This window comes from Pithys albifrons, chromosome 22 (assembly GCF_047495875.1).
Source record: "Pithys albifrons albifrons isolate INPA30051 chromosome 22, PitAlb_v1, whole genome shotgun sequence".
NCBI classification, from domain to species: Eukaryota; Metazoa; Chordata; class Aves; order Passeriformes; family Thamnophilidae; genus Pithys; species Pithys albifrons.
This window is the reverse complement of record NC_092479.1, coordinates 5493363-5510144: the sequence shown is the minus strand read 5'-3', so window position 1 is coordinate 5510144 and position 16782 is coordinate 5493363. Positions and strand designations below refer to the sequence as shown.

The 16782-nt window shown below is 46.0% G+C and overlaps 1 protein-coding gene across 1 annotated transcript; it reads right to left on the bottom strand.

Annotated features, from left to right (window-relative positions):
* Positions 1 to 3994: 3994 nt before the first annotated feature.
* On the bottom strand, positions 3995 to 16207 carry TTC34 (tetratricopeptide repeat domain 34). Its single transcript, XM_071575800.1, has 9 exons — positions 16174 to 16207; positions 15403 to 15765; positions 14183 to 14985; positions 13856 to 14081; positions 12002 to 12194; positions 10402 to 10568; positions 9702 to 9969; positions 9222 to 9436; positions 3995 to 4615 (listed from the first exon to the last, which is right to left on the bottom strand). Exons 2-9 carry the CDS (start codon positions 15709 to 15711, stop codon positions 4097 to 4099), a joined length of 2700 nt encoding a protein of 899 aa, XP_071431901.1. The 5' UTR covers positions 15712 to 15765; positions 16174 to 16207; the 3' UTR covers positions 3995 to 4096.
* Positions 16208 to 16782: the final 575 nt, after the last annotated feature.

Genomic DNA, 16782 nt, shown 5'->3' with positions numbered 1-16782 from the left:
TGGGACATCTGAGGTTTCTAAGCAATCAAGATGCTCTGTGAGATGGTCATTTTAAGAGGAAAATACTAATCCCTGTCAGTTTTTCATTTCATCCACTACTGATCTGGATCTGAAACTGGGGCTCCCTCGTGCCTGGAGGTCCCTGCACCTCACATGGGTGACCCCCTGAGGTGTGTTTGGAGTCCTGCCTTGGGAATCTTCAGCACTGGCCTGGAGAGGAAAGTACAACTGAGGGGCATACCAAAATACAAACCAGGACTGGAAGGGGATCATTAAAATCCTCCTGTACTTCCTGCTCCCTCCTACAATCCCCCTCTGGTTTTACAGCTACATTTTCTCATTGACTGTGATGCAGCTCAGAACGAGACATACAAACTGATAATCAGATACTGCTCTTCATTTCCTTCACAGTCCGTGAGGAAATTCATATGCTTGTTTATTCCCTGCAGCTCCTGACTTTTTGGAATTGTATAAGGAACATACAGACACAAAAATGATCAGGTTGGGTGGTGACACAGCTAAAGCCACAGCTGACTCAGCAGTTTTGCCCTGTACAAAGGACAAGGCCTCAGTGGCTCTCAGGAACACAGGGTGGGCTTGCCAAGGTCTCAGGGAGGTTTGGGTCATGCACCATGTGCCCAAGATAAGTTTGGAAGGGAAGTTAATTGAAAATTAAATAGTTACAAGTATCTCAGATGTGTTGGTTCCACAGATGTATCCAGGTGTGGCACTCACAAGGTTGGTGGCACCAGCTGTGACATCAGAAAGGGCCATTTCTCACTATCTTAGTGAGAAACCAAAAATTACATCCCTCTAACCCTGAGTGTTTCCACTCCCTGCTGCCATACTTTGGGACTGGCTCACATTCTATTGCCATTTGGGTTGCAGTTTCTTCCTCACATGCCCTCTTATGTCCCCAGCTGCTGAGTGCTACAAACCCCAATATCAGCTGTGTTTGCCTTCACCCTCCAAGCATTTTTGGGAGCAAATAAACCACTGCTCCTGTGCTTGGGGTGTCAGAGTTGTACACACCTGTGGGCAGGTGTGGTCTGCAGAATTCCTCAGCATCCTACAGAAAAAGTCACCCCTGGAGCCCACAGCAGGAGTAGTAGGAGAGAGTCTTCCAAATTCCACAGTGTTGCTGCTGTGCTTCCTAAATAATGAGTCATTTCTCTTCAGGTGCCACTGAGTAATGGCCAACTGAGCCAGCAGATTCCAGCACAGACCACTTTAGCTGATATAAAAGTGAAACAGCCCAGGCTCCAAAGCCAGGCTATCCTGCCAGTAACACATTAAATTGATGGTGGCAGTGACTCCTTGGAGCCCTGGCAAATTGGAAACTGCTTGATGCAGCAGCAAGTGCAATGATAACAGAGTTCATCTCCTGCAGGGAAATGATAGCAAAAGAAATGGCTTTTAGATTAGCTGTCATTAAAATGAAACATCTGCCTCTGCAAGTCAAGTGGAATGTCCTCACTTGGGCACGTGGAATCTCATTAAAGTTCCTGGGTTTGCCTGGCTCTGAGCCAGGGTCACACTTCCACCAGGCTCCAAAGCTGGAAGTACAAGGACTCAGATTGAAAATCAGGAAGATGAATTCCCAGGAGATATGTCAGCTTCTCAAGCAGTTGTAGAAGTTGGCTGATGTGTTTAGACTCAGTACCTGGGAGGACATAACTAAGTGAAATAGGAAAAATAAATGGGAGTGATAGGATTTTAGAGGAAATTAAACCTTTCCAGATCACAAAAACTCAAAGTTTAGCTCTGTCTGAACTCTGAGGAAAAGCTTCCAGTTGAATATTTAATTCCAAACACTTTGCCATCATTTCTAAGCTGTTCTTTGCCTGCTGGACTGCAGAGCATGAGGTCAGGAAACTTTACTTGTCTGACTGTGTTTGTGATGCACATATTCTCACATCTGATTTTTCTTTTATGTCCTTAGGAGGAATGTTGGATACTTCAGAGAGGCCAAATTGGCAGGCAGCTGTTTGTGTAGGAACATTCTGAGCCACAAGTTCAGTTTTTATTCATTATTCATTACCTGGTGATGCTGCACAACAAGGTTGTGTTATTAAGGTTGCAGAATGTTTTAAAGGAATAAAATTCATGGGGAGTAAAGAATTATTTGTAGTGTCTGTATAGAGCTCTGAGTTGAATAAAGGACAGATATTCAATCTTTCCTTGGGCTGACTGTAGCTTCAGTCTGGATTACAAACAGGCATCCACTTTCACTATTTGTTAGTCCATATTCTGTTCTTGATTACACTGGCCTTGATTCATGTAAATATATTTGAATTCTTCCCAGTTTTGTAACATTTGCAGCAGCAAGCCATGAGGGTATGTCCTAAAGCATAAAGAGACTTTCAAGGAGCAAGAGTTCCTTTTCTAAGTATTCAACCATGGGCTGCATGCACAGAAAGAGGGATGGGTCTCAAAGCAGTTGGAAACAGCTCCACAATCTCCACGAGCTGCAGCTTAACATTACATAAATATACAGAAATGATCACTGCAGGTTTTTTAGCCAGATTCTTCAAACTGAAAGAAGTGGAAACAACAGCATCTTGATGCCAAATAGTGGGGAAAGTACTCACCAGTGTCACTAGCATTAAAATCAAAGTAAGGCTTCTTAACCTTGAAGGGAACAAAGCCCAGTCTCTGCTGTGCTCTCGGGGCAGAAAAAAGGAGCATGCAGAGAAAAAAAAGAGATGGAAGGTTACACATGATGTCATTGCTATGGGGTTTTATGTATGGCTGCTGAATGAAGTTTCACTCTGGATTGCTGCCTTTGAGACAACAATATAACAAAAAAGAAAATGTTCCCTTTTATCCTAATCAAAGCAGGAGAGCAGTTCTCAGCATTGCTTTGATCTTTGTTTTCAATAGTAGTTTCTGCTTTTCTCCATGGTTGTATTATCACTCTCCAAAAACATCGGGGAAGTCAGTTGGGGCAGTCAAAACAAACAGAGGAGGTTTCTTTGGGCCCCACCTCATTCCTTTGTGGTTCAAACTGAACTGGGAGTTCCCATTGCACAGGTGAAACCCTATGGGAGTACCAGCACCATCTCCCCCCAAGTCCACCTGTTCTTAGAAGTGCTAAAAGCAGACACATGACAGCAGGCCAAGCCCTTGTGAGCATTGCAGAGGCTGATTGCAGTGCTGGTCCTGGGGGATGGGGAGGGCTGGGTGAGGCTGCAGCACTGAGAGCAATCCCAGCACAGCACCTTGGCTGCTGCCTCCGGCCTCAGCCTCCTGCTGTGCATGGACCATTCCTGAGGAGTTCATGCCCCAGCTTTGGTGCTGGAATATCAATGGCTGTGAAGGATGGCACTGAGCACCTCTGGCAGACACCCCTGTGGAGAGATTATCCCATTATAGTCTCTGGCAAATGGAGACGTGGGATCTGGAAGCCCAAGGTTGGCTGCCTGTGTATCCCAGATAACAGGGCAGACTCACCAGACTGGATGTTTCATCTCTGTTGAGTCTCACTCTTCTTATTATCTATTATTTTACTGTTCCCTGGGCCAGTAAAACAGGTGGCTTGGCATTTGTGCTGCTCCACCCCCTGATAGTGGTGCTGATCATTGAAAATCCACTACACTTTGACATGGGCAGATCCTTCCATCCAGGAGTGGGTGAGGAGAGGGGTGTAACACACATGGTCCTTAAGAAACACATGACAATAGTTATTTTTGACTTACCCATAAAAATAAGGCCACTTAATTGATAAGCATGAGTTAAAGCCAATCAAATATCAGGGAAATACATGATTATTATTCATAAGCTGCAAGCTATATGAATGTTTTCCTTTACTATGACTCAGATTAGTTAAATTTAACCAGAAAAAACATTTTCTTCACAAGAGGGAGTTTACATAATGCACAATAAATTTAAACAATCCTGAATACTTCAATTTCCTTTTTCCTCACAGCTCTCTTGGTCAGTTTTGTTTCACTACCTGAAACTTTCTACTTCTAATCCTGTTCAGTGTCCCACCTGTTGCATATTTATCATCAGCTTCTCATCTTTGCCTTATCCTTGCAGCCTCACAAACAAACTAGAAAACAGTCAGCCAGTGGAAAATCCCCAAGCAGAGGAATCAATGGATGCTGCAGCCTGATGCCTCTCGCTTAAGTCTTGTTTTCAGCCTTTGAAGCTCAGTGTTTTTCTGAATTTTAAGCCCACAGTCTGTGATCTTCCAGGCCTCCTCGTAACGCTGCATTTCCAGGTTATGCTGTGCAATTTTGTGAAAGGTTTTGGTTAAAGCCTCGGTGCCAGGGCACTTGGTGATGCTGCCCAGTGCCACGGCGTGGTCCAGCTGCAGGGCCTCCATGTACTGCTGCACTGCTGCCTCCTCCCGAGCCAAGGCCAGCAGCAGGTGGCCCTTGGAGCAAAGGTCCTCCACACGTGTCCTCAGGCTGTGGCAGCTGTGGGCCTGGATCACTCTGTCCATGTCTCCCAGGGCTCTCTGATACCTCCCCAGGAGCTGCAGGCAGGTGGCCCTGCGGCGCAGGAACCTGGGGCTGGCCCTGCCTGCCACCACAGCCAGGCAGTGATAACCCAGAGCTTTCTCATACTGGTGTCCTTTCACCAGCACCTTTCCTTCCTGGGCTGCCACCTGTAGGGAAAAAGTTGCCTAATGTTAGTTATTAAAAGTGGAAAAAGTAGGAAAATGTCCAGTCTGGGCTGGTCATACACACAGACATTAAGAAATCTCAGTCACTTTTTCAAAGGTTGAAGTTCCACCTAGTTGGAGAACTAACAATTGGTGTATTTTTGCATGCAGATGTAAAACTCTTGCATCACTGGGCACTTCTGTTATCTCAGAAGTTTCTGAACCTCCTCCTCTTTGTTTCAGCATGTTTGGCTAAAAGTTTGTCAGGATTGGTTCTGAATTTGTTGGCACTCCTTAGGAATGACAAACAGAAAACTGCACAGACCAACATCCCCACAAATGTTTGCAGGTGTTAAGAATGAAGCTTGGTCTCTGCTCAAGTTTACCCAAGCTGAAGGAATAAAAGGCCAACTGATGTCTTGGCTAATTGTTAATCTTGAGAGCAAGTGAATTCTCTGCCCTTATCTGAAGAGAAAATCAACAACAAGAAAATAGAGAAGGCAGAAAAAGCCACATAATTTTTAGGTTCAGGGAGGTCAATAAAGAAAACTCCATTAGAACTATTTGCCTCAAATGGATTTCTCATTATTTCCCTTTATTGGTAATAAATAAAGCTTTTAATGTGCTGCAGCAGAGTGAATATTTAAGTTATAAACAAGGTTGCCACCAGCAGCTGGGGTCTTACAAAAGGCTGAACCAAACAAGATGAGATTTCAAGCAAAGGACAAATGTTTCCATCACTCTCATTTTGTGAGATAACACTTCCTTTTGGATGCTTGTGCCTTGCCAAATCCTGTTAGCCCAGCCACTCTCTCAGTGGCCACAGTGGGCAGCCAGGTCAGGTCTCCCAGTCTCTTTGTGTGCCTTTTATTTTGTCTGACTTAGATTAGAATTGATTGTTGTTGAACAGAACTGAGGAAAACAGGTATTGGATGAAAGGGATCGATATTGAAGGTCAGGTCTGAGCACCTCATCTGAGACCAGGGCAGGGAATAATTTAGCCACTCCTAATGGCTTGTGAGGAATTCTGCCTCAGTTATTTTGTTACAATATATAGAATATATATAACAATATATCTATATTTTGCTATATAAATGTAAAATCCTTTATGTAGTCATATTTGTTAAAGAGTCTCTCAGCTTTCACAGATAGAAATAGCAATAGGGTCTCTCCCTAATTAGTGTCATCCCTGGCTTTAATAATTCTGGCCATAAATTTTAGGGCAGACTGTCCAAACACATCTCAACTATCTGTGTGTACATTTAAAGAGCAGCAAGTTTAGTTTGTACTTTGAAATGTTTTTAAGGCAACCAGTTTTAAATGTTTTAAGGCAACCAAGTGTTTCCTCAGTTGCAGGATTTTAACAGGGGATCAAGGTGGAATTGCAGCTGTGTGTGAGGAGCATCCTGGCAAGAGAAGATGTTTTTTTCCCCTAGAAATTCCAAAGTTCTAGATCACATTGTTCCAGAGAACACAGTGCAGTTCCTCAAAATACCTTGTGTTTGTGTAGTTAAATTGCCATTTTCAGTGTTTAAAGTGCATTTGTTGTCTCAGTGGCTGAAGAAAAGACAATTGTTGTTGTTCTGCTGGATAACTGATCTAATGCTGGAGGTTTCAGAGTGCTAACAGGAGCATTTGGAGTTACTGCACCACATGCAATATTGCATTTATTAACTGAGCCACTGCTTCCACATCTTCACATTTCCTTTGGAGTCCCTGAAGGAAGCAAGCCACAGGATTCTGCATTACCTGACAGACCTGGAGGAAAAATTTCTTCAAACTTGTCACTAAACATTTGATTTTGGCTTCCTAATTCTGGTGCCACCTGGAAAGGGCTTTGCAAGCCACAAGTGCCTGGTGGTTTGGGCTTCCTGTATTAGGTCTCTGTGTCCCTTTCTTCCATCTCTGTACCTGACTGAGTGATAAAGGAGTGAAAATACATGTATTTTGGTGCTGGTTTTGGTTCCAGTCCCCAGAGACTGATCTTATGCTGCAAGTGACCAATGTTCAATTCCTTAGAAAGAAAAAGAGTGGAGGAGTTTAATGGACATAGAATTATGGCAAAGGGTTAGTCCCTGACCAGTAAATCCCAGCAGATGGACTGATAAACATTGAGCTTTGGGAGAGGGTTGGATGCTTTCAGAACAGTTTGGAGCAAGCCTTTCCTTCTTCACCTGCACGTTCCATGAAGGAATGTGGAATGACAACTTCACCACAGGTTGAGGGCCCAGTTCTAACACAGACCACATAGTTTTAGAAACCATTTTTGCAGGAGTGTGGATATCCTATGGCATGTCCACAGCCAGCAGAAAGTGCAGCTGTGAGGATCTAGTGAGGAGTTAGGAACCCTCTGACTTAGGAAACCAAAGGGTTGAAGCTGCACTAGCAGCAGCAAACTCCCTTCCTGTGACCTTTTGTGTTTTAATAAATCTTGCAGATTCCTATTCCCATGTGGCTCTCCCAGTTGTTTACAAATTTCTTCACATGGGACACCTTAGACTATAAATAACAGGAGAATTTTATTGCTTTGTTTTTAATGAAAAACCCTGAGTACATCAAGGAGCTCTCTCCTTCCTCCACCCTTTCCTATTCAGCTTATGGGGAATTATTTTTAGCCTTTCAGACCAAACTCCAGGATAATGATGACACATTTCTATAATCTCCAAACACTCCGAAACGATGTGGCAGAAATGCTTTAGTGCTGGAATGCTGAGACTCAGGGCTGGTGTAAGCCACTAAACTCTGCTTTGCTGCAGCCTCCTCACCTGTGAAATGGGGGTAACAGAAAGAACAGCCTCTCCCAGATGTGCTTGGGAGCCACAGCAAAGGGGATTTTGGCACTAATTCTGTCTGTAAGCTTTTTTTTTGACTTTTACTGAGTTCTTCCTTTTATTCACAGAGTGGAATAACCTTGCAGGCCAAAGGAAGTGCTGCTGAGAAAGGCTTTGAGACATCAGGCAGGTGAATTAACCAATTCCTTCCCCACCCCAGAAAGAAAACACTTATCCCTTGTCACAAAATACATACTAAAAAACCCCAGGTGCTCGAGTTCAAATGTTTGCTCAGTTGGACAAAAGCACAAGACAAAAGAAAGTAATGTTTTCTTTTTAATCTTTCACAACTGGCATTGAGTTCCAGTTTTGAAGTCACTCTGGTCAGCCCTATTCTCTCAAGCAGCAGAGAAATCTCTCATTTATTTATTTCAAGATAGAAAAGAAGTTCCTCTCCCATTTTAAAGGTTTCACTCACTTGTGGCACCAGTGGGTTCTAACACATCAGTGCAGTTTAAGCTATAGAAAAATTAGTTTGGAGTCTTTTTTTCCCTTCTCTTTTTTCTTTTCTTTTAAGAACAGCCCTCCTGGGTTGCCTCAGAAAGCAGCAGGACTGGATTTAGCTGTGAGACTTCTCCACAGAAAGAGTGATGTGGCAGGAAGGGAAATTCAGCTGTAAAATGTATCTTCATTTATAGACACCTCCTCAGGGCCTCCATAGTCACGGTCTAAATTGTACCTTTATCAACTTTCTAAAGTGGGAGATTGCAAATTGGCTCTGAAATCTTCAAACTCTTCCCCATAAGACTGAACTTGTTACATTATTTAGAAGAGAGGGGCTCTTTTCTCTGTAATGGGGCACGTCTGGGGACTGGTAAATTAATACTTGTTTACTTATATCCTCCTGCTGTTTTGTTAAAATACATCCCAAGTACTCCCCCTGATGCATTAAGTCTGTCAGCATGTTGTTTGTTTTATAACCTGGGAGAGAGCATAACAACATAACTTCTCACCAGGGCGCACACCAGCCCCAAATTGAATCAAAGGAAGCAAAGTGCTTAGAACACAGAGCTTCTGGGTAATCAGAATTGCAGATGCTTGAGTGAGTGTTAAAACTCCTTACCATCAATCTGAACTTCTCCTGTCTTATTACTGGAGATTCTTTCTCAGAGCTGGGTGTACTTTGGAGGAGAAATTTGAAAAAATGCCTAATAATACATATTTGGGTGGACTGGAGCAATATGCCATTGTTGTGTCAAACAGTTTTAGCTAAGAAAACCAATCCCAAGGGGTAGAAAAGTTATACAAGTGTGAATATACTTAAAATTTTAAGTGTTACACAAAAGAAGAGGAAAGATTGAAACATTTAAGGTGATTGAATTGAAATCTTCAGTTTCATTTCATCAAGAAAATGAGCAAAACATGAATTTCCCTTCCCCAGATGCCATCCAAGAGCACCATGTGTCCCACAGAGTACAACACTGGCAATGATCCTGCTGGGTCTCTGCCTGCTGCCCCTCACACCCCCTGAATCTGAGTGTGGGGATTAAGCAACTCTCTTGCCAAGGAGACCAACAAGAAATGCCCACAAGTGTTGAGATGTGGCAATGGTGAATTATCAGAGACTGAAGCAAAGTCACTGCAATGAAAGAATTTTGGCTCCAACTCCCTGATTTGGCAGGGGGAAGAAGCCAGTTTGTTCCTCCTTCATCTGATAAAAGGTCTTCCCACACAATTCTGTTCAAGACAAGGCAGGGAAAAATCTCTGCAGCCCAATTTTGCTTCCCATTTCTTTCCCCACTGAATCCACAGATGTGGCATCAGAAAAGGGACTATACCTGAGCAAGCTGCTGCTGTTGTTTGGTGTCTACGAAGTTCAGGAGAAATTCCAACTCCCTTTCATCTCTCTGGGCCAGAGCACTGAAGGAGTGAGCTGCCCCTGCCACGTTCCTCCTCTTCAGCTGCAGCACAGCCAGTCGAGCCCTGGCAAAGTCCTCAGCAGGACAGTGGCCAAACACTCCCTGAAGGTGGGTAAGGGCCTCCTCATACCTTCCTGTGGGGTGACACCAGGAATAAGCCACATAACCCATTTCATGTGGAGAAAGACACCAAGAAAATTCACTAAAGCAGGATTTAGGAAGCCTGTTCACAGCCCACAGCTAAAGATGTTCAGTACTTCATACTCTTTCCCCAAACATTTCCAGACTTCTCTTGAGAAGTTCTACCCAGCGATACACTTGCCATTTAATATTCATTCTCTTTTAACTTACTGCTCCTTCACTGAGTGTGATCAGCTGTTTCAAAGGGTTGGAACTTACCATTTGCAATCAAAACATCTGTGTAGAAGATATGATACTGTGCAGCCTTGCAGATTTGAATCAGAGCTTTTGCAATCGTGAGAAGATCCCTGAGGGTTTCTCCTTTTGAAAGGTCTTTGGTAGCCACGAGTTGGGTCAGCACAGCCCTGCCATGCTGAAGGAGCCAGCCAGTGATCAACCCCTGGGCTTCACTCTTCAAGGACAGGATGGCTGGGATCACTGCTCCTGCCTCCACCTTCAGTGCTGAGATCAAATCTTGCACTGCCTCCTATGGAACAATAACACCAAGGAATGAAATGGAAGCAACAACTAAATATCAGTCATTTGATCTTTGAGTTCTCTGCTGCCCCACAAAAGCTTTTTGCTCTTCCCTGTCCTTGTCCTGCATCTTTTCCATTTCAAAGCTGTTAGAAGAGCATAAGGGCAGGTTTGAATGACTGTTTGCAAAGTGTTTGGAACTCCTTGGGTTGTCATTGAAAATCATGACTAAGCTTAAGTTTTCCTCTCTCTAGGCTGGGGAAAACAATTCAGTAATGTCAGATGGGCTGCTTGTTCACCCAGCCAAAACCAGAGCCTTTCACTGCCCAGACTCTGTAAGAAACTTGATTTTATCGAGGTCATAATAAATTCTGTGATGCCTTACACCAATATTGTTTATTACCATCAGAAAAATCACCACAAATCAGCGCAGTGGAAATACCTTCTGCTGCCTCAGAGCAAGGAAAATGAATCCTCGGCCACTCAGAGCCTGCACGTTCCTGGGGTCCTCCTTTAGGATGGCATTGAAATCAAAAATAGCAGTTTTCATCTGCCCAAGGCGCCCATAACAGCGAGCCCTGCTGAGAAGGCAATCCCCAGCATGACCACCTGGAGGAGAGGGAGGCAGCCATGGTTACTCCAGGGATACCCACAGGAAGCTGTAGAAAAATCTCACTTCGCCTGAGGATACTTGAGGAAGTCAAATGAGAGTGCTTGACTGGAAGTTTCCTTTATTTATTTATTTTTTTATAAGTGGGATTCTTTTGTCATACTATCAGTTCTGAGTTGAAAGGAAAAAAGAATCTATGTCAGGTTGGAAAAGGAGCAGCACAAATGAGACAAAAACTCTGAGAGGGAGATCTGTGGATATGTGAGAGGGGAGTCACAAAGCCATTTGGCTGTTTTAATAAAGTAGAGTCAGAATCACACAATAGTTTGGGTTGGAAGGAACTTAAAGGATCCAACCCCCTGCCATGGGCAGGGAAGGTACACTTTGTTTGGGATAAATGAGTAACCCAGATGGGGCTGACTAATTCCCTGCCAGAATTAATATGCACTGAGATTTGGGATACTAAGCTTTTTTTCCCCTCTGCTTTCACATAAGTGCTGCCCAAATAAACACATACAGCTGACAGTGAAAATCCTGGTCCATCCACTCCCTGACTGCAGAGCATTTTTCTTCCTGCCATCCACATGTCCCTTCCTTTCAAGGCAATTTCAATAAGGATCTTAACATGCCCAGGGTTGCAATCCATAACTGTGGCATCCCAATACTGGATGATAAATCATCAGTGCCACTGGAAATATGTTTTCATAGGGAGGTCAGCAAATGCAGCTGCCTGCAGAGATGAGCCAGCAGACAGGCTCCAAGCAATTCTGTTACAATAATGAGGCTTTTTCTCTCTCCTGATATGCTCCAAAACTTCGTACCAAAGGTTATTATCACTCTGGAGGTCGACCAATTGGCTCCTGTAAAGACAATATCCATTTCTTAACAAGCATCTGTTCTAGCAGGTGGGGAGCTGATAAGCTGGAACACACAGGCTGTGAAATGGAACCATCTCCAAGCAATTAACAGGGCTTTTTTCCATTTTCATGAGCCAGTCTCTCTTTCCCTCAATGCTGCTGTCATAACATTTGCTCAGAGTGAAAGGCAGATTTCCATACAAACATGGTTTTACTTGGAACATGCCAGAAGCATTTCCATGTCAGCCTGATCTCTCTTCTCAGGAAAAGCTTGGATAGTGATATGTGTAAGTGGCTGCATTTGCTCTTTGCACTGGAACTACCCAGGCTGGGTTTTCTGGCATGCAAAGAAAAGGGGCTGATGTCCCTGTAGGACTGAACACTTGTAATCCATTTGAAGGAATTCCTAAATTATTTACTTATTATTTATTTTTAATTGCACCTCTTAATGGTCTAGATAAGCCTGCAGTTTCAGTCCTCTCACTGGGGACAAGACAGATGAGAACTGGCTGGACATTCTGTTCTACCCACTGATCTGATTTCCCCTAGAGCCAGTTGGTCCCTTGAGGCCCTACCTGCAGCAATGATGGCAAAGGACAGGTAGGCAATGGCCTCTTTGATGTGAACATCCTCCTGTTGGCTCTTCAGGATGGCCAGGGCTTGGAAATGGCAGTGGGTTTGCATCAGCTTCCTGTCCTCATCTTTGAAAATATCCATGATTGGCAGGAGGCAGGAGGTGTCTCCAGTTCTGATCACTCTCTGTAACAGCTTAACAATAGGAGAGAAAAAGGCAGCAGAGAAAGGCTTGCATGAAGAGGTACAAGGTTGTGTTAAGCTGCCTGGTGAGACCAGTCTGCTCTTACCCAGCATTTCTCCACCTTCCCTTGGGGCTCCTCCCAGCCACATGAATCTCTCATTTAACTCCTCACCTGGCTCTAGTGTAAATGCTTTTTGGAGAAAATACAAATTCTCATCTTTTCTCACCACCACTCCAGCTGTGGAAACACTTGGGAAATACATGGTGGTGCCTGGTTTGCTTTGGGGGGCATCTGCTCCAGATTGGCAGGGAAGTGTTTGCATAAATACAGCTGGGAGGACTGCCCCAAAATAGAACATTTTCATGAAACAAAAGGATTCCAGTGACCCTTTTTGCCTGTAAAATCAAAACCAGTGAATTAATGGAGAGTCAGGGAAGTTCTGTGTCTTTTTTTAGTATTGTTACTGGGAATCTGGGAAGAGTATGGATTCAAATCCACAAATGATTGTCCTCCTGGAAAAGAATCTTGCCTGACTTATGGTATCTTTGCCTCTATTCACTGCAGTGAGACTCAAAAGCACTTTTTTACTACATTTCTTGTGGAAATGAATCCAAAGGTGTTTTCTACAGTAACCAAAAGGTGCTCAGCCAGGGAAGCCAGGACAAGAACAAGGTTATCCTGATGCACCAGACACATCCATTGAAGTTATTACTTTCTCTATTTTATTACTAGATAAAACTGTTTGGCTTCTGACAGGCAGGTGGGATAAAAACATTTTGAAGAGAAATTTCTGGTGACATATGTTCCATGGAGAACTTGCAGCAGAAGCTGCAGATAGGAATCCAACCTCAAGGGCAGCAGATGGACTCTAATCAAACTATGTCATTCATTAACAGCCTTCCCATGGGCAGCAAATTATACCAAACTTTTTATTTTTCACAGGGAGTAGTAAAGTGCTAACAGCAAAACATTTCTCTTTATGGTTAGCAGAATTTATGTGGCATTTTAAAAAATGCAATAGTTCCCTCTGATGGCAGAATCTGGAAATTCAGCTTTGCAGTCCTTGGTAGGAGAATAAAATATGCTGGAATGTCTGCCACGGTTCCAAGCACAAGTGATTAGCACTAGAGAGAGAAAACTGCAGACTGATATTGGAGGGTTTGTGCCTTTCCCCACCCTCCTCTCCAGTGTTTCATTTGGATAATCAATGAGGTGGCACTTCTGCCTGCCTTTCTCTAGGGGGAAATTACAATCCCATAATATTGTCCCCAGGGACAGGATGTTCAGCCATGCTCTGCCTGGTTAAAGCCTCTGCTGAAAAGAGCCATTAAATAGCATGTGAGGAATGGGCTGGATTCAGCTGAGAGTCCTCATGTGGCCTGTGCTCCAGAGAGAAAATCCTGTGATTCTGTGACACTTCTCAGGCCTGTGTTTAGACCTTAAAAGTTGTGCTAGAGGCTGAACCACCTAACCTTCCATGGGCTTCACGTTTCACTGTCAACAGCTCTCACTGTTGCTCTTCATGGAGCTTCTAACAGCAAACAGTTTAGTTATAAAATTGAAAAGAACTCAAACCACTGAGAATGAGGATTAATCTGTAATTTCATTGTGGTCTGGGATGAGCAGTACCAAGTCAGGCAAATGCAGCTGCTCAGGAGGGAATGACCTTACCTGGTTTCCATCGTGCACAAACCCTTTCTTGAGCTGCAGCAGAGCCAGCCTGGCCAGGACAGGAGCCCTGTGGGGGTTTCTGGAGAGGGCCAGTGAGAGCAGCCTGTGGGCTTCCTCTGCACGGCCCATCTGGTACAGGGCATCAGCATGAAGGATCCGGGACACCTCATCAGCTGTGTCCAGCTCCACCAAGAGACAGGCCAGCTGGAAAACCCCAGGGGCATCCCTGGAGGGGAACAACCAACAAAACAAACCACCTTCAGCGTTAGGAACCTGCCCAGCACTGTTTCATTTTCTGGAAATGAACCGAGCTCAACTCCTGGGTACCTCTTCTTCTGGAGCATCCTCTGTCCTTCCTCCTGGAGAACTTTCAGCAGCAGTCCTCTCTGGTTCCATGGCACATAGGACTTGATGGTGAAGATGGTTTCTTCCAGCTTTAACTGGCAAGCTGTGACATAATCCAGGGCTGCCAAGTAAGAGCTGCCACCAGAAATGCGGATGAGCCCACGCCCACACAGGGCTTTAATGCAGCTGTTGGGATGTGGAGAATTGTGCTCAATGACCTTCTGAAAGTCCTGCAGGGCTTGCTGATGGTCCTGGGCATGGAGGGAGCAGAACCCTCGCAGTGCCAGGAGGGTGTTGTGGTAAGTTTTCTGCTCTGCTGCCAGGAGCTGGTGACAGATGCCCAGGGCAGCCCTGGGGTGTCCCTGCAGAAGCTGGCAGTCTGCCAGCCGGACACGGAGCTCCCGCTGGCACCCTGGGCAGAGCTGGAGGAGGAACTGGATGGTCTGGATGACAGGAGAGAGCAGTTCAGTACCGTGGTTGCCCCTGAGCTCAGTCCGTGCATGCACAGCCTCCCTGTATGCTGCAAACTTCACCTCCAGGACAGTTTTAGCCTGTTCTTCAACCTTCTCAGTGTCATGTGGTGAGAAAAGCTCTTCAAAGTGTCTCATGGCCTGGGTAGGGTTTGCTGCAAAGGCTTCCGCTAAATCCTGAATCATTTCCTGCATCCATCCGTCCAGGAAGAAATAGGCAGCAGCCCGTTCCAAGAGCAGACCCAAAACTGGCTCCTCTCTGAGAGGATCAGCTGAGAAGCCCTTGAGGGCTTTGGTACAAACTGCCACACACTCCTGGAATTTGCCTGTTTTTAAGAGGTAAGCTGCCTGCACCCTGCAGATCCAGACATCCCCCGGGGCCACTGCACATAGGAAGCCATAGCAGTTGCCCAGCCACTGGTCTAAGGAACTGCAGTCTGGGCTTTCTTTCTGACATGCAGAGAGATAGTTAGAGAAGGCCTGGATGACCTGTGGCAGGTGCTCCCTTTGCCTGCTGCACATGTAGGCCACTGCCTCGGCCCCGTGCAGCACAAAGGCTTGGATATATTCTGCAACAGCCTCCCTGAGCTGTGTCCCTGACAGCACCAATGCCAAGGCCCTCAGCAGCAGCAGCTCCATGGGATGCCTTGGGTCAGCCTGGAGTAGGACATTGCATTTACTCACCACCTCCTCTGAGCATCCTCGCCGGAGCAGGGCCTCCAGCTTATACACCACAGACACCACATTGTTGGGGCTTAGGGTGGAGAGGAAGATGGCAGCTATTCCCACACTAAGGGACACAACGGCCAAGTTCCTGCTCTGGATCTTGGGGATCTGACCCTTGCCTTTGCACCACACCTCCAGGGTGGCTACCACCTGGTCCCAGAACTCCTTGTCCATGGAGTTCACTCTCTGCACTGCTGTGGTGGCACAGCAGCTGAAGGCAGCCAGGTAGAAAGCAGTGGCTGCAGGTAAGTCCTGCTGGGCAAGGTGGTGGTCCCCCTCGCCACAGAGCCGTGCAGCGAGCTCCTCGGGGGACATCCTCTGCCCCTGGACCTTCACCAAGCAGCATCACACGTGTAACATGGTTGGTGCCTGTAAAACAAGAAATTCAGCAGGATAAGGGGCTGTGGAGCAGAGTTTTGACAGAGAATCAGCAAGGTGAGAGGCTGTAGAGCACAGGGTATTTTTCTACTTTACATCTTCCCGGCTGATGGACAGAAGCAATCCCAGGTGCCGTGAAAAGCCAGGGGTTGGTCAGTGAAAGGGGATTTGGGGGGAGTAAAGCCCTGGGGAGAAACACCACAGAGGTTCTCAGTTCCCAGCCTGGTGAGATTGGCTGGGAAGCCGCCACACACCCTGGGCAAGTGTTTCTTGCCCCTGGATCACCGGGATGAGTTGGAGCTCCTGCCGGGCTGAGAGAAAAACCTTTTACCATCAGCTGCTGTCAGCGCTGGCACGGATGGGACAGCACCACACCTCGATGCTTCGCCCACCACTTACCTCTTCCCCTCGCCTTGGAAAAGGAGAAGAAAACTGGCAGCTTTCGCCCCAACGGGAAAGACGAAGTTCCTGTGGCTCATCCCCTCCCCTGTGCCCGGCCCTGCAGAGGAGGGACCCTCGTGGGAGCCCTGGGGGCGGTGGGAGAGTGAGGGGCGAGCGCGGGGGTGCGGCGGGTCCTGGAGAGCGGAGCTGAGGTGGCTGAAGCTGAGACGAGACGAGACGAGGCGGCCGGAGACGGGACGGAGGGAGAGAGGGAGGGAGGCAGGGAAGGAAAGAGGGCAGGACCGGGCTCTCTGTTGCCTGGAGACCGCAAACACTGCCCGGGCCCGGGCCCCGTGCGGGGATGGGCTCTGGGAAGATGCCTGCGCTTCTCCTTCCTCCTCCCGAGGGACCAGACGGGATGCGCAGGGCACGATCAGGGACAGGATCCCTCAGCCGAGGGAAAGTAACCCAAGTGGTGACTCTCAGGGAGACAAGATACAGGAAATTACATAAAACAGCAAACTCTCTGGTGTAGCCTACACTTTTAACCTTATCTTTCAATGATAAACCTTTTCTTTTTCTTTTTTTTTTACGATAAAAACTACTTTTAAGTAATAACCCTTGGGG

Excerpts from the sequence above, each read along its gene's own strand:
- TTC34 (XM_071575800.1), bottom strand. The coding sequence starts at position 15,711 with ATGTCCCCCGAGGAGCTCGCTGCACGGCTCTGTGGCGAGGGGGACCAC. Across the intron at positions 14,986-15,402 it reads CCAACAATGTGGTGTCTGTG|GAGTGTGTGGCAGTTTGTAC; the intron begins GTGTATAAGCTG and ends GGCAAATTCCAG. Across the intron at positions 4,616-9,221 it reads AACAGCAGCAGCTTGCTCAG|GTGGCAGCCCAGGAAGGAAA; the intron begins GTATAGTCCCTT and ends TTTTCCCTACAG.